Source organism: Pan troglodytes, chromosome X, assembly GCF_028858775.2.
Source record: "Pan troglodytes isolate AG18354 chromosome X, NHGRI_mPanTro3-v2.0_pri, whole genome shotgun sequence".
Classification (NCBI taxonomy): domain Eukaryota; kingdom Metazoa; phylum Chordata; class Mammalia; order Primates; family Hominidae; genus Pan; species Pan troglodytes.
The window spans coordinates 70,576,054-70,593,018 of record NC_072421.2 but is presented as its reverse complement, the minus strand read 5'-3'; the positions used below and the strand labels follow the sequence as shown (position 1 = coordinate 70,593,018).

At 50.2% G+C, this 16,965-nt stretch overlaps 2 protein-coding genes across 5 annotated transcripts in view; one reads left to right on the top strand and one right to left on the bottom strand.

The window, feature by feature from the left end:
• Nucleotides 1–16,655, bottom strand: part of DMRTC1B (DMRT like family C1B) — a 72,514-nt gene extending 55,859 nt beyond the window's left edge. For 2 of the 3 annotated variants that reach the window (XM_054677075.2, XM_054677077.2), the window contains exon 1: nucleotides 15,262–16,655. Coding sequence is in view for 1 of the 3 variants with exons in the window: in XM_054677077.2 (XP_054533052.1) it covers nucleotides 15,262–15,322 (61 nt within the window). In the remaining 2 variants the exon portion in view is untranslated. Of the gene's footprint in view, nucleotides 1–1,350; nucleotides 1,480–1,644; nucleotides 3,102–15,261 lie in introns of those variants that run through there. The other variant, XM_054677076.2, reaches the window with a different exon arrangement.
• On the top strand, nucleotides 9,823–10,646 carry LOC465714 (protein FAM236A). 2 transcript variants are annotated; one of them, XM_054677079.1, is made up of 3 exons: nucleotides 9,823–9,986; nucleotides 10,176–10,339; nucleotides 10,494–10,646. In XM_054677079.1, exons 1-3 carry the CDS (start codon nucleotides 9,951–9,953, stop codon nucleotides 10,519–10,521), a joined length of 228 nt encoding a protein of 75 aa, XP_054533054.1. In that variant the 5' UTR covers nucleotides 9,823–9,950; the 3' UTR covers nucleotides 10,522–10,646. The 2 variants fall into 2 exon arrangements, with proteins under 2 accessions (XP_054533054.1, XP_054533053.1); XM_054677078.1 differs by having other exon boundaries at nucleotides 9,828–9,986; nucleotides 10,164–10,339.
• Nucleotides 16,656–16,965: the final 310 nt, after the last annotated feature.

Here is a 16,965-nt window from a genome sequence, read left to right as displayed (position 1 = left end):
ATTTTGCCAACACCATAGAGGACCAGGCTTGCCCAGGGAACCTGCTCTTCTGAGAGGGTGTTGGAGGAGCTGGTTCCAGGGAGCCCTGACATGTTTCACCAAGTGCTTCAGGTGAGAGCCTCTGCCTCTCTCACTGCTCACCGCCAAGTCCACCAAGAGAAGCTCAGGCCAGGCCAGAATCCCCAGGGCTCCCAAGGGTCCAATTGTCACTCTGTTTTCCTCCCTAGGGGAGGATACCGGACACTCGGAAACTGAGACCACGGGGGCCGCAGGCACAGAGCCGTGAACGGTGACCAAGCCCCTTCGGCTGCTCCATGCCCCTGCTCACCCCAGTGGGCCTGAAATACATACTGGCACACTTGACTCTTTTGGTGTTATGATATTTGATGTCCCTCTCCACATGAATATCCACCTCCTGTGATTTATGGTTTGCCTCTTTCGGTGAAGGTGGCAGGGAAGGGGGTCGCTGTGGAGAGAGAGTTAGGCACGGGGTACCTAGCCAAATGGGTTACTGTCCTCGTACCTTGGAGCAGTACTGCATGTCCCCCAGTCACTTTTGCAATAGCACAATGGTTGATGGACAGTAAACGTGCTACTGGTTTCAAACACTTCATATAGGGTGGCTGATGGGCACTGACTGAGTGATAGCCCTTGGGCCGGAGAGGAGGGCTGTAGGTTGAGGGACAGGGAGGTGAGGTCAGAAGGAGAGAAGATGTCACAGAATCCACAGGAAAGGCTTCAGAGGCATTAAGTTATAATCTGACCACAACAACCCCCACCTCAACCTTGGAGAGAGCCCCTCCAGCACATGGCCTCATATCCATCACCTCAGGTTGTTTGTCCCTTATTATGACACCGTGTCTCTTTGTAAGCTGCCCCTGATATATATTGCAAGAAAATAGCAGCAGTGGGAAGAGCTGAGTCTGGTGGATGCTTCCCAGAACTGGAAAAAGCCCAGGCTTCTCGGGGATGGCTCTGCTCCTGGCTAAGGTTCTGCCATGGGAGTCCAGCCACCTGCAGTCCCGATCCCCACAGCCTAATGGAACCACTGGGTTCCTGGGAAACTCACAAGTTCACAATGCCAACCCCCAGCTTGACGCATTTGGCTCTGAGACACGCCTGGGAAATGTGGAGTCCAGGGGTCCTGAGAGCCCCCTCCTTCTCTTCTGTTTTCTACTTTTAGAGTATTGTACTACTGAAATATTCCAAACCTACAGAAAAACAGAGAGAAGAATACAGCAGCCACCATCCCTACTTAAAAATGCTTTGCTATATGTGCTTCACATCTCTCTCTGCTTTTGAGTTAAATACATTTTGGAGACACACAAACCATCCCCAATCTATACTCACTCCTCTCCTCCCTAGAGTAGGTCCCCCATCTTAGGCGTCTGAACACTTCTGGGTCTCCACGCAGCTTCAGAGCAGCTCCTTCTCTGGCATGGGTGCTCCCACGTTGCCTTAGAGATGTTTCTGTGATGCCTGCTGGAGAACATGGGGGGATTCTACCCAGAATCCCAACCCAGAGGGTAAAAGCAAGAACATCTCTGCAGCTTTCACAGATAACTCTGGACCCAGCCCTCTCCCACCTGTACCCGTGTTCTCCTGAGGTGGGCCCTGTCTCAGTGGGAGAGCTGAGCCCTTCACCTCTGTTTTACCAGGAGAGGCCTGGAGCACCATCCTGGGTCCCAGTCCCACCCGAGTGATGGGTGTGTGCTTCAGTCACAGGGAGCAGGTCCATTTTCAGCTGCTGTGACATCTCATGGGCTCAGTGGCCAGGAGTAGCTGGTAGGTTTGGGGAGGAAGGCAAGGCCAGGCAGACTCGAGTCCCGGGCCTGCTGGAAGAGAGGTGGGATCAGATAGATGCAGGCCACATAGCACAGTCCAAGGTGGCCCATCAACCATTTGCTCCGTCAAGGTGGTTGATACCCAAAGGGGCTCACTATACTGAGGTGGGTGCAGGAGCAGGTGTGGTGGGCAGCCTTTCAGAATGGCTTCCAAGGATCCCCCTTCCTGGCACCCATGCTCCTATGGAATTCCCTCCCCTTGAGGGTGGGCTGGACCTAGTGACTTGCTTCTAACCAACAAAATTTGGCAAAGGTGATGGCGTGTCATTTCCATGCTTAGGCTATAACAAGACTGTGACTTCTGACCTGCTGGCATTCATTCTCTCCCTCAGGCTCTTCCTGCACGCGTGTTTGCCCAGATGGAGAAGGCCAGCTGGCGAGGAGCTGATGAAAGTCTCTGGCCAACAGCCATAGAGGAACTGAGGCCCTCAGGCCAGCGACCCACTGGAGCCTGCCAACAGTCACATGAGTGAGCTTGGAAGTCTATCTTTCCCCAGCTGAGCCTACAGATGAGGAACTGGATCCTGCCAACAGCCACATGAGTGAGCTTGGAAGTCAATCCTTCCCCAGTCAGGCCTACAGATGAGACTGTTGTCCCTGGGCTGGCAGCCTTGTGAGAGACTGGGAAGTAGAGGATCCAGTTAAGCCATACCCGGATCCCTGATCTACAGAACTCTCAGAGAAAAACTGCTTATCATTTTAACTTGATATGCTTGGGGTAGTTTTTTATGCAGCAATCAATAACAATTAAGACAGCAGGAATATCTGGGGGCTAGGGACCGGGTGCAAGACACAGAAGGCTCCATTAAGGCTGGGAGGGGTTCTCAGGTGCCAGGGTGGTGCGTGGTGCGCCCACGTTTTAGTCAGACCTGGGGTCAAGTCCCAGCTTTGTCAGTAAATATCTGTGTGACCTTGGACAAGTATCTTGAAGTCTCCGGCTCCAGATTACACCCTGTAAAATTTGACTGACATTGAACTTGCAGGACCGTTGGAAAGATAAGTGTCAGCTTATGTAATCCACACGACAGAGTGTCTGATGTGTATTAGGCCCTCAGTAAGTGGCAGCCATGAGTAGTAATATAGTTGACCTGGGACCCTGCATCCTCCTCTTGGGAGCTCCCGGGTGACTCCGGGTCATTCCAGTGCCAAAAAACAAAAACCAAAACCCAAAAACAGTGCAGGAAAAATATCTTCCTAGCAAGTAGGACAAAGGCGTCTGTTCTCCAGGAAGAGAGGCCCATCACAGTGGATACTTTTCCAAAAATTCTGGTGTGAGGGAGGCAGCCCCAGCAGGCTGCAGCTCATAGGCCATATCCCTTATGCAAAGGACCAAATGCTCTCCTCCCTCCCTCCCTAGATTCCTCTCTTCCTCCCTGCCCCCATCCATCCCTTCCTCCCTCCCTCCCTCCGTCACTCCCTTCCTCTCCCTCTCCTCACTTTCTCTCTCTCTCTGCCTTCCCCTCTCGCCGAGGCCTGATTCCAATATCTTTACCCCACAATTCTGCCTCTTCACACTCATTTGACCCCTACTAGAAACCCAGCCCTTCTTTATGTCATCCTGGTTTTATTCTAGATGAACCCATATCAGTGTCCTCATTATGCACTGTTTGCCAGCTTCCCCAGCCACACAGGATGGTATCCGATCACTGGCTTCTAGGGAACAGCTTGGGTGGGCATCACTCTGACCTCACCATTGCGCTTTAGAGTTGGTGTGTTTAGAAGGCCCAGTGTATGCACTGTAGAAAACTGCACAGGGACGGGAGCCCAGGACTCATCCTGGACCAGCAATGGAGACTTCCTTCTATACCATCCAGAGCCAAATGAGATGATTCTGTGAGAGCCCCTTTCCATCCAGGACATTGTCTCTCATCCCTCAGACTTTCCATCTGGACATCTCAACTCTGCTCCTCTCCTACAGCCTCGTCTCTCTCCACAGCGTGGCTAAAATTTGCCTTCAGTACCCCCGAAAATAACTGTTAATTCTGCCCTGCCTCAGGGCCTTTGCATTATGGCTCTCCTCTGGAGCCACCATTTCCTTGCTCAGCCTGTCACTTGTCCTTTTGATCTCTGATGTTCCTACCCTCAAAAAGAACACGTCCTTCTTCCCTTGGTAACATGTCTCCCCTCCACCATGCCAGTCCCAATCACAGTCTCCTCACTTGACTGTCTCACCATAGTGATACATTTTCTCTCTGTGTTACCTTGAGGAAGTTGCTATACCTTTCTGGGCTTCCATTTCCCTATCTATATGATGAAATATTTGACTAACACACAAACATACTGTGTACTCTTCTCTATCATAGCATTTCTCATGCTAGACTGCCCCCTCTGGCAGGTTAATTTGCATGACTGTCCTCACCCAGGTTCTCATCTCTGGAGCATGAGCTCTGCCTTGTTAGTCCTGGAACAGCCAGTACCTGGACACAGGGCTTTACCTACAGCATGGCACCAATAAACCTTTATTGAAGAAAACAAATCAATGAGCATGTGTCCACTAGAGCTTTGCTGTGCCTGGACTCTCTGATCTGGGATAAGGGTGAGGAGTATTCCTTTTATTTCCTCTAGCTTGGAGCCCAGAGCCTCCTGCTCGGCAGGAACCAGATGTTTTCAATGTCTGGACTCAGAGCTGTCGTCCTGGAGGTGCTGAGGCCTTTTCTCCAGTCCAGAAATGAATCTGGGCTGGCTGAATGTAGGTAGGGCAAGGGAAATGAGACTGTGTGGGACACAGATATGGATGAAGCTGCCACTCTAGCTTAAGAGGCTCAGGCCCAGGGGACAAGATTTGAGGCCACCTTGTTCCCTCCTTCCTTCCCTTGGGCTCGGAGGGAGGACCCTTGTCTGCAACGATACCACCGTCCAACCAATCCAGTGGGTTACGAGGGGCCATAACTTGGAAAACAGCAGTCAAAACCCAAGTGGTCATAGGGGATTTAATAGAGCAGGGCTTGGTGTCAAGGGGACCTCACCTCTAAAACACACACACACACACACACACACACACACACGCACACACACACACACACACACAGAAAGAGAGAGAGAAAGACAGAGAGAGAGAGACAGAGAGAGCTAACGCCAGCCTGGAGCCCCCTGTTCACCACCCACCAGAGGCTGATTCACACACCAACACAGCCTCACACATTATATCCTCAGAGGCACAACACTGCTGCTGATTGGGACCTGGCTGCCATGAACCTCCTCAAGCTGTTTGCTGTGATGACCCATTTGCACAGGCTCTTGATTTCTAGAACCTCTCAGGTTCAGGGGAAGACAGGTTTCATCTGTCAGTATTAGTCACAGTGTCCTCACTTCACCGTCTCACCATAGTGATACATTTTCTCTCTGTGTTGGGCAAGTTGCTATACCTTCCTGAGCTTCCATTGCCCTATTGACATACTGAAATCTTTGGCTAAATGATCTCCAAATTCTTGTTCTTCTCACACATTTAGTGACCCCGTGGCTTAGGGGACTACTACATTCACAGTTACCTGCTGTGTCAGCCAGCTGCCTAGTTGCAAGTCCCCTGATGGCACTGCTGCCCTGGGGGCTATTATGCCTCCCATGAGCCCCATTGCAAGTATTTTCAGTATCCTCTAAGGATACCCTCACTACCCCCTAAGATACTGCATGACACCATTGGCATCTCACCCTGCCTAAAATTACTTCTTTTCATACCCCAGAGCTACAGAATGGGTGGGCAGCTGACTAGAGTCTCCCAGGCTAGGTCCTTAGGAGACTATATATATATATGTATCACTATCTTATGTCCCATGACAGACTTCAGAAACTCTAGGCCAGGGCCTGGATGCAACCCAGAAGATCCTCAAGGGCTGGACCTTGGAACTCAGGCTAGCCCCTGATTGAGCACCCTCATTCTAGAGAACTGCAGCAGAGGAACTCAGAGTCTCCACTGGGACACACGTTTCTGATCCAGCACTGTTTCATGGTAGCCAACCTTGACTGCTACAAGTGCACAGAATAGAAACTGGGTCTGCTTATTTGCAGTTTCCAAAATCACCTCAGTGGCCTGGTCTTTGTGCTTCAAGTGCTGTTCCTCCTCTCCCTTTCCCTGTCTAATTTCTTTCCTCACGCCTTTCAGGCACCTAATCCTCTGGGAAACCTCCACTGACTCCATTAACATCCCCAAGGCTGAGTGGGTGCCCTGTCTGAGCCTTCTCATGGACCCCGAAACTTCCTCCTGTCACTCTCTGTTGTACTCTGTTGTGCCTTTCTCAGCCTCTCCCCACCCAGCCCACTGGAGGCGACATCTGAGTACGGGCTTGCAGGCATGACCAGCCCTGGACCTTCACAGATTCTGTAAGGAAGGCTTTGTCTCAAAACCTTTTATATATCAACCACCAGATTAGCAAATAGTTAAAGGGATGAATAACATCAAGAGCGACGGTGAAGGACAATGAACACTATCCTACACTGCTCCTGAGAGAATAAATTGCTGCCACCTCTTTTCAGATCCATTTATCAACGGTTACTCAGTGTTGAAATATTTGTAGGGTTTTGTGCCAAAATTCTATTTATGTGTATCTCTTCTAGAGCGACACATCCTCTGCAAACAAAGATATTGGAAAAACTTTTGAGAACTTTAAAAGTTGAGGAAAAAAATGTGAAGGTCCTTGTGTATGGAAGTAGTTAAAGAATTATGGCATATCACTTAGAACACTATGCAGAAGTTAAAAATGATGAGACAGTTCTCCATGAACTGACAGGAGAAGTTCACCCAGACTTGCTGTAAAATGCAAAAATCAAGTGCCACACAATACGTGCATCCTGAGCCAGTATGTATCTTATGGCCCCATAAAAGACAAGCATATGTTTCTATTAGTGCATGTATGTGTATGTAAATGCATCGATTGAGGAATTTTTGAGGAAACGCATTAAACCATTGCTGAGGGGGCTGGTGATGGAGAGGGGTGGACAAGGGAGACTATTGTTTTGTCTGTATTGTTTTCGTACACAAGGATTATTTGCATAAATAAGACAGTATTGTAAACAGGTGATATACCTGTACTTACTAGGTCTTTAATAAAAAGAAACTGTTATTATTTGTCATAATAAGAATCACTTCGCCTCTTGCAGGAGCTTCTGCGAAACTTGCGTGCAAGTCAACGAAATTATATTGAGATCCTCTCATGTACCCAGCGCTTTCACACATATAATTTACCTGTAATTTATCCAGTTCAATCTCAGGGCTGGCAAAATCCAGTTGACCCCTACTCCCTGTAACAACCACTCCAAATTTAAAAAATCAACTTTTTCTTGAATCCCTACACACTTGTTTAATCTCAGCTGAGGGAGACATGGTATAAAGCTACGAGGGGCTGACCTCGTAGCCTTTCTCGATATAAATCCCATCCATCCACAGGGTGGTGCGGGGCGGGTCTTATCACCATCACTCACAGCCCTTCCCTGACTCTTTGCAGAACTCTGGGTCCATTCAAGGCAGTTGCACAGAGGCAGCTTATTTTCTCAAAGGAGATTCAGAAAAAAAAAGGAAATGTTACTGGGCGGGACAACAGGGTTGTCCACCTCACCTGCCATCAGGCTTCGGGGACTGAGCAGCCTGGCCTCCTGGGCCAGCCCGGGACTCCTTTCTTTGAAAAATCGCTAGGTTGGTGTATTAGTCCGCTCGGGCTGCCATAACAAAATACCACAGGCTGGGTGACTTAAACAACAGACATTTATTTTCTCACAGTTCTGCCAGCTGGGAAGTCCAAGATCAAGGTGCTGGCCGATTTGGTTTCTGCTGAAGGCTCTCCTCATGGTTTGCCTCCTTCTTGCTAAGACGTCACATGGCCTTTCCTGGGTGCATGCAGTGCAGAGAAGAAGAGACCTCCCTGCTACCCAAATGTCCCTGCAGAAGCACAGTTGTCACTACCTCGAGATACTGACAGATACAATGAGCTCTGTGGCGTCTCTTCTCATAAGGGCACTAATCCTGTAGGAGCAGGGCTCCACCCTTATGACCTCATTTAACCTTAATTGCCTCCTAAAGCCTCTAGCTCCAGATACAGTCCCATTAGGGGTCGGGGCTTCAATGTATTAATTGCAGGGCGGGGGAACGCAATTCAGTCCACAGCAGTTGGCAAGGTTTTGTGTTGCGGACCCTCACTTTCTGGCGTTTCTGATTCCCTGCTGTTCAAATGTCCCTGCAGAATCACAGATGTCACTACCCTGACATACTGACAGATACAACTGTGGCCCCTCATCCTGCCTAAAGCCACCTACTACCACATCCCAGGGTTACTAATGAGGAGGTGAACTGGGGCTCCTAGCCCAGAGGCCCGGCTGATCGATGTCACTGCCTTAAGCGTCATCATAGACGTCAGAAACCCTGGGCCAGGCCCTGGGTGCACCCTGGAATAGCTTAAGAAGGCAGAACCTTGGGATGGTTCCCCAGGAGTGATTCTAGCCCCTGAGAAAACTCACTCAAAAACTGCAGCAGCAGGGGCTCAGGGACTCCGTGGGGCACGGTTTTCTCATCTTGTTCTGCCACCTGGTGGCAGTTGGCTGCGTCTACAAGGAAACAGGTGGAAGCTCCATAAAACCTGGGCCTTTCTTCCTGGGAATTTCCAGCAGTTTGGAACAACCTTCCTACTTAGAAAATGAGTTTCTTTATATGAGAATGAAAGTTGTGCTGGGAGATGACAGTGTAGTCACTTGGGTCTTCATTTCTATTCATTTTTTAAGTTAACAATTTAAACCTAGCTTTTATTAAGCATTTAAACACAACTTGCCGGTTTGGTCATTTTAATCACATAGCTAGTCATATACAACCATAAGAAACATTACTTTCACTTGTTCATTGGTTCATGTTCAATTGACTCCTAAGTTTCAGTGGAGTGGTGTAGGAGAAAGCCTAACTGGAGTAGATTCAAGGAGAGAAAAGGGAGATAGGACAGACAATGAGACCTGCTCACTTCTTGGAGGAGTTTCTAAGTATTTCACAACACTTGCCTGGAAATTCACAAGATTTTGAGGATAATTTTTGTACACGTCAGAGGGAATTACGTATTTACATGAAAGCTAAGGGCTCTTTACCTCTGATTTGCACACGAATCCTATGAATCACAGGGCTGTCTGAAACCATTTGAACCCTCCTCTCTGCAGCATACGGTACAAGTGACCGCTCAGGCTGTGTTTCAGCACCTCTAATGTTGCTAATCTCATTACCTTACAAAGCCAGCGATGGCCTGGCTGGTGGGAAGGACATCTTCGTGTGAATCCCATCTGCAGCATCTGTGGTCTTGTTAACCTCTTTCCCGGCTCCTTCCCCTGACCTTGTCTCTCTGCAATTCTGGGTCCATCTAGAACTCTGGTGTGACACCCCAAGAGCAGATGTGATGGCTGAGGTCCAATCATAGGCTTTTAGTGGATATGTATTCAGGGGCAAACACATAATGCTGCATTTACCTCCACACTATGAAGATATACAGAGCCTTCAATACACATCGATTACTCATAAATGTCTACTTCTTAGGTATCAGGATCACTCTTACAATTTCATCTACAAGGTCCAACTGTTAAATGTGAGAAAAACAGTGCACAGTAATGTGACAATAGTGTCCACATGAATGAAGTAGTTCCAGTTTCCCTGGGACTGAGAGCTTTCCCGGGACAGGGGCCTTTAAGTTTTAAAACCGGAATGGTCCCACTCATGGCAAACTAGGACCATGTGTGACCTTGGCATGCAATGAACCATTCATGGCCAAATAAAATGAGCTACCTGTAGAAGACCTCTACACATCATGTTCTCTCGAGGAGGACCCTTGGGGCTGTTCTGCTCAGCAAGCAGAAGCGTGACTCCAGCCTGCTGGGAGGGCCAGGAGGAAGAAACAAAGGAAAGAAAGATTGGAGGAGTGGGAGTAAGAAACACAGGAACAGACGGAATGTGACATACCAGAAATGTATCCCTTGCTGGAGCACAAGGCTGTAGGAGGGAGGGACGATGGGGCAGGGGCAGAGGGGCTGAATGGGGCGTGGAGGGGGCAGGCCCTCGGCCTCTTTGCACCCGGCAGAGTGACGAGCTTCGCCGGTGTCTTCAACGAAGTCCTGTCGGTCCCTACCGGCACATCACACACTCCTGGAAGCATGATCTTCACTCCCTTCCTTCCACCTGCTGACCTGGTGAGTCTGGCTTCCCTCCATTGTCCTGGAATGTCCCCTAGGAGGCTGGGCTTTGGTCTGTGCAGGTCACTGCTGCATCCCCAGCCCCTGCAAGAGGGCCAGAGACGCACACAACAGTTGCTGGATGGGGTGAAGGAAGCCAGGGATGGGAGGGAGCATTAGGATCTGGCTATTTAGTCTGTCTTTCAGAATGTGAAAGGGCTGCAAAAAGACCCTGAGGAATGGGTGGCTGTGTCTGACGCCACGGAGGACCCATCCGGTGGCACAGGCTTGCCCAGGGAACCTGCTCTTCTGCGAGGGTCTTGGAGGAGCCGGTTCCAGAGAGCCCTGGCATGTTTCACCAAGTGTTTCAGGTGAGAGCTCCTTCGGAGCCCGCCTCTGCCTCTCTCACTGCTCGCCACCAAGCCCATCCGCCTCCCCTTCCTGTTCCACCAAGAGAACCTCAGGCCAAGCCAGAAATCCCCAGGGCTCCCGAGGGTCCACTTGTCACTCTGCTTTCCTCCCTAGGGGAGGATACCGGGCACTCGGAATCTGAGACCACCGGAGCCACAGACACAGAGCCATGAACGGTGACCAAGCCCCTTCTGCTGCTCCATGCCCCTGCTCGCCGCAGTGTCCCAGTCACCAGGCCTGAAATAAATGCTGGCACGCTTGACTGTTTTTGCTTTGTGGCATTTGATGTAACTTTCAACACGTCGGGTGAAGTGGGGGTGGTCAGCTTTGGTGGTGGTGGGGTTGTGGAGGGAGAGAGCTAGCATCTTCCTGAGCCCTGTTAGGCTGTCCGCCCTCCTCCTCGAGGCAGCGCTGCTTGTTCCTGGGTCCTGGTGGCGATGGGCTGTGGCCAATCAATGGTGAGTTTTCCACAGCTGGCAGCTCGGACCCTGGTGAGGCACTTACATGCAGGAATGACGACGGAATAACATCTCTCTTCCCCCAGCAATGCGCACGGTCTTCATATCGGAGGAAAACTGGGCAGTGTTTATATGCAGAGGCGGGAGGGTCATGTGGAGGAAGAATCTGTGGATCTCAGAAAAGGCATTAACCCCTAAACTGACAAAGAGCTCCCAGGCCCCCCTACCCCACCACAAGACAGAGAGCCCTTCCAACAGACGACCTCGTCTCCACCTACGCGTTGCTCGTTTTCATAAGAGGAGGGCTTCATTTTTTCTTTCTTTTGCCTTCCTGAGGTGACCTTGATATGTGCTGCAACACAGTATCAGCAGGAGAATTCTACAAAGGGGGTTGGAGCATACTTGTTCCTTTAACCTGTTAGAAATTGCAACACAAGCAATCACCAAGGTCAATGGAGAGACGGCGGGCCTTTCAGACACACAGTAATGGGTGGGAGGACCTCACAGAGGCCCACGTCAAATTACATTGATCTGTTCACTTTCTGAATGAGGAGCTGAGTCCCACGGGTGCTCCCAGAGTGGGGTCCTCAGCTTTGCAGGCTGGGCAGCTCTAGTGTCTCAGCATGCCCAGGGGACAGCAACACTCTCGAGGACCCACTCCCACAGGAGGCTGACCCATCCTCCCTGCTGGCACATTCTCTTGCTTCTCTCTCATTAAGACTGAAATAAATCTGGAAGTGTTTGGTGGTTTTATGGGTCAATATCTTTTTACACCTCTTGAGAAAGATATTTAATCGAGATAGGGTTGGCTGTTGGAGATGGAGAGGAGCTTAAGACATACATACGTATCTGGACTCATGTATGTGGTTATAGTCATGGGACAGCATTGCTTCTTCCTAAGTACCTGTTAGGACTGTGACCTATAGACAATGCTTTTTCCACAGGTATCTTGCTATGGCCTTGAGGAGGGCAATTCAGTGTAACAATGCAGAAAAAATATCATCTCTCCCTGCCCAAATGCATATACCCTTCATAACTGACAATGTTTATTGGCTTCAAATGGAGAGCAGGCGGCTCGGGATTTTGAGGAAAGGCCTCAGATTGAGGTACACATAATCAGCTCCAACTATCCCCACCCCAAACTAAGACAGAGCCCTTCCAAAACCCTTTCCCCATTCACCTCAGATTGCATGTTTTCATATTATGATACCCCCACCCCCACTGCGCCACCCCACCACCACCACCACCTCCAGCCTTTCCTTGACGCCAGCAGAGGAATGCAAGTGAGGGGTTACAGTGTAATATTCTCTGGATCCTACATATCCTAGGGTAGGCCCTGAGAGAACTGGTGCCAGGATCCCGCAGTGTTTGTGACGAAGGGCACAAAAAGGCTTTGCAAGGCCAACGGGCAGGGATGTAAAACATGCATGTCAATCTCTAAGAACTGAAGATAATTTTAGGCTAGTTATTATGATCACTATACCCACCAGGACCATTCTAAGGCATGGAGAATACTGGTCCTTTGAAAACCACGCTGGTGCTGGCCACTGTAATTTTGGTAGGGTTTGGCCTTCATCAGATCCTTCCCTGCTCAGGAAACCTCCATAGCTTCCTGGGCCAGCCAAATCAGGTTTGAGCCATCAAGGCTCTTCCTGGCTTCGCTCCAGGCTAGTCTAGACTTATCTCTCACCCCTACAAACAGTTTTCCCTCTGTATAAACAGGATAACTTATCCATTCTAACATCTAGGCCTTTGTTTCTTAAAACAACAACAACATCTAACCGTAGTCATATAACCCACTGAGCTCTGTCTCTCCCAGGCTTCAGGGGCGAACATCTGCTCAGTAGCTTCTGGGAATCAGCTCCGGTGAGTGCAACACTTACCCCCTTGCCCATCACTCCTTACGGATGCTGAATGTAAAGCACCTGCTGTGTGCACTGTAGAAACTGCACAGGGACAGGAGTCCAGGACAGCTTCTAGGCATGCCACAGGTGGAGTCTTTTCTCTGGCTCATCCAAGAGCCAAGAGCAGCTGCTTTCCAAAGAGTCACTTTCCACTACACGTTTACTTTATTACTATTATTTTTTAATCTCTCAGCTGTGAAGTCCACCAACTGAGGATCCTGGCTCCTGTACAGGTCCCCACCCCCAGATCATCTCTCCCCAGTCTCCCCAAATTCTAACCTTCCAGTTCCACTGAAGAACATGGAATGCTCCCGATGCCCACAATACCCTGCCTCGGGGACACACTGCACTTACTACTCCTTCAGTGCTTCAGATCTCAGATGGCATCTCACTACAAGGAAGCCTTCCTTGTTCCCAGACATCCACCACCCAGGGTTAAGTGTCTCTCCTCCGGGCTCCCATACCACTTGGTCCTTATCCTCATCCCGGCAATTAATACATCAAACTGCCACATCTGGCTGATTTACTTACATGACAGCCCCATCTAGACTCTCAGATGTGGGGCAGAGGCTGAGTCTGGTGCATTCCTCTATCTCCAGCGCCCGGCACAGTGCCTCACATATAGTAGGTAGTCAGTAAATGTATGTTGAATAAATGAGTCAATGAGCAAGGTGTCTAATTCATTGAATTTTTATTTTTCCCTACATTCTGGAGAACTAGGCAAATACAAGCAGAGAGCGGTTGTAATTTTGTGCAACAGACACTGACCGGCTTTTTATTTTATCTTTTTATATTTGGGGGAGGGGGGGAATGATTGTACTGGTAAAGTCTCTCAAACCTCCAAAGAACAGCTTATTCCAATGCTATAATAAGTTACAGGCATAAAATGATATACTCTCCCAATTTCTTTTATGAAACAGCAAATCTCTCCTGCTAAAACCGAAACAGAGAACAATAAAACATTTGACCAACGTCATTCATAGACCTAGATGTTCAACTTAAGTACTCAATCAAGTGTCTATGGAACAAAGGATTTTGAAAAAATGCTTAGGTATGGCGTTTGTTTCAACTCTGATATAATTCTGTCATCATGTAGTTTTAACCAGTTTATTTCCTGTAAAATGATCATCATTATAAAAAAAAGTTAATTAAGGCAAACAAAACTTTGCAGTATGCAAATTGAAAGCTAAATCACTGAGAAAGACAAATAGAACTGGAACACAGATACCATGGGCGGCAGGTTCTCCCTAACCCCACTCTACCCCTCGACTCCTGAAAAGTCAGGACCCCAGCACCCACTGCTGTGGGGCCCTTTTGACTACCCACAGCAAAACAAAGTGAAGACTCAGCCCCAGCCTTCACTGCTGGCAGGAGGAGTCCCTGACACTAGCCTGAGATTGCAACCACACTGGCACTGTCCCAGGTACTGATACTTGCTCCAGCCATGGCTCTAGCCCTGGCACTGGCAACTGGCACTTGCATTGGTGCTGGTGCTGATGCTTGCTTCAGCCATGGCATAGGCCCTGGAACTGGAACTGGCACTAACACTGGCACTTGTCACGTCACCAACGGCAGCTGCCATCTCGGGCACGGGGTATCTCCTCCTCTTCTCTCAATGCCTCATTTACTGCCACGGAAAGGAACTGGGGTGGGTGTCATTCACTTTGGCCACAAACTCCGGGACTTCCATCTGTCTTGTTTCCTTTGAGAGCCCCCACAAGAATACCTAGAGCGTGGGATTGCTGTGGGACACCTATTTGTGCACCAGATACTCCTGCTGCACACTAGCTTTGGTGATGAGCTTCATGGACTCCCCAAAGACGAAATGCTTTTTAGACGAAATGTGCCTCCAACACCCTCAACACCTCCCAGACCACCTCCTCGGGGACACAGCTGGCCTGCATGAAGATCGAGTCCAGAGTAATCATCAGGAGCCGGGTCTTTGGTGTGCCCTGGTCGCCTGTCAGGCCCCAAACCAGGGCAGGATCGATTTTTCTGATCAAGACATAGGAGTGCTCTGCTGGATCAAGTTCCTTCAGATAGAACCCAAAGACTAACTCGGGGAGGTCAGAGGCTTTCTTGAAAATCTCAGGGAGGAAGCTCCTGTACCTTTTGATGACATACTTCAGCATGTCTGCCCTTTTGATCGCCACCGTCTTCCGGTTCTTAACCAGCAGGTACTGCACCAGCTCAGCTACTTTCTAGCTCACAGGGCCCCTGGGCATGCGCATCAGGGATGTCGGGGGCCGGAGGGGTACTGCGGGGGCGGGGGGCGGCGGGGGCGCGGGGCGGGGCAGACAGTTGCCTAGGGGTTTCTGGGGTCCACAAAGGAACTTTCAGAAGCACCTGAGCAGGGGCTCCATGCCTCAGAAGAAGTGCTCCCAGGGCTCCGGGGAGCACTTGGTGTCCCCGCTGCAGGCGCCCCCGTGGGGGTTTCTTGGGCAAGGAGGAGAGGAGCAGGCCACCGGGCCTCTGAGACCCGCAGGCCCTGGGTGTCACCTCTACCGCGGACGTTCTCACCTGCGGCTTTGGCTGGCCCAGGAAGCAGGAACTCTGGGAAGAGATGCGCGTCCACGGGCATTCGGCGGCCGGAGCGCTGTGTGCCAGGCCGCGAGGACAGTGACGTCGCCGCGGCTGCTGCGGCGGCTGCTAAGAAGACCCGGAGCCCCAGGGTCTTGAGTCGGAGACCGCCGCCCTCAGACCGGGAGGAGGAGGAGAAGGAGGAGGAGGAGGAGGAGGAGGAGGAGGAGGAGGAGGAGGAGGAGGCGGAGGAGGAGGAGGAGGAGGCGGAGGAGGAGGAGGAGCAGGAGGAGGAGGAGGAGGAAGCGGGAGGGGAGGGGGCTAAGCCTCCGCCGCCCGGGTCTTCCCGGAGCTGTGGGAATGGGCGGGCGCCGCCCCGCAGTGCCTCTTCTGGCAGAAAACAGTACCGCAGGCTACAGCCTGAGGGATGCGGGGGCGCTGCTCCCAGAGGTGGGGCTGCTCATGTGAGGCTTGAAAGAGACCATAAGCCTAAAAGCCAGGCCCAGTGTAAGCGCTTAGTAACTGTTACCTGTTGTTGTGATGAATCCGATCATTCTGGATTATCTTCGTATCCCTCCTTCTCTCCTGTGGAGAAGGCTCCTAAGAGCGTAGGCATTTCTGTCCAGCGGCTGCCTCTGCAGCTTCCTCTTCAGATCATCTACCTGAAGTTGCTTTGCTCAGTGCCTGGCCTAGAGTAAGCACTTAGTGAGTTTTCCTTTGCGTTCGTTTCATTATTATAGTGTACATCGCATCTACATTGCTTGCACCCTGTGTGGTCATCTAGATGTGGAGGAAGGACCCGGGAAACAAGTGACCTCCATGGAGAACTGAAGATGTGTTTCCTTTTCTTTATGATCAGTGGATCTGGGGTGCACAACATCAGTTCTCTTGCGTATTCTTTCTCTCCTACACAGTCTGGAAAGTTATTGTTAATTGTAATCTAACTTTGCAAACCACCATTCCCATAATGACATCCTCTTCTTGCTTCTCTTACTCTCATGTCACTGCGCCTCATCCTTTCTCTACAGAGCGCTCTCTCCCATTTCACCTCTCATCTGCGATTCGGGGACCTTAAATCGACTCCTGCTTTGAGGTCAGCCCCTAGGAAGCCTGCAAATAAATAGCAAGAAGACTCCTCCACCCTAGCAAGTGCATTCTCTTATTGTATCGTGGTACAACTTAGCATTCCTTTCTTTCATCCTAACCTTTCTAGACAGTAACCAGTATAGCCTCCTCACACATAACAAAACGGTCGACGTCGTTGTTGTTGTTGTTGTTGTTGTCGTTGTTGTTGTTGTTGTTATTGCTGCTATTGAGACGGAGTCTCGCTCTTGTCACCCAGGCTGGAGTGCAGTGGTGCGATCTCGGCTCACTGCAACCTCCGCCTCCTGGGTTCAAGCTTCTTCTGCCTCAGCCTCCTGAGTCGCTGGGATTACAGGCGCCCGCCACCACGCCCGGCTAATATTTGTACTTTTAGTAGAGACGGGGTTTTGCCATGTTGGCCACGCTGGTCTTGAACTCCTGACCTCAGGCCCGCCCTCATCGGCCTCCCAAAGTGCTGGGATTACGGTCGACTTTTATACAGCAATTGTTATACCTCGAAATAACACGTACTAAATTTCCATATAATGTCCACGCTTGCACTTCAAATTTTTTCCATTGATCTAAATTCTGTTGTTGCTAATTCTGCTATAAAGATTTAGA

Bases quoted from the DNA above. Each gene is read 5' to 3' on its own strand.
- LOC465714 (XM_054677078.1), top strand. From the start codon at position 9,951: ATGATCTTCACTCCCTTCCTTCCACCTGCTGACCTG. The intron at 9,987-10,163 runs GTGAGTCTGGCT...CTGGCTATTTAG, and splicing joins TCCTTCCACCTGCTGACCTG to TCTGTCTTTCAGAATGTGAA. The intron at 10,340-10,493 runs GTGAGAGCTCCT...TTTCCTCCCTAG, and splicing joins TGTTTCACCAAGTGTTTCAG to GGGAGGATACCGGGCACTCG.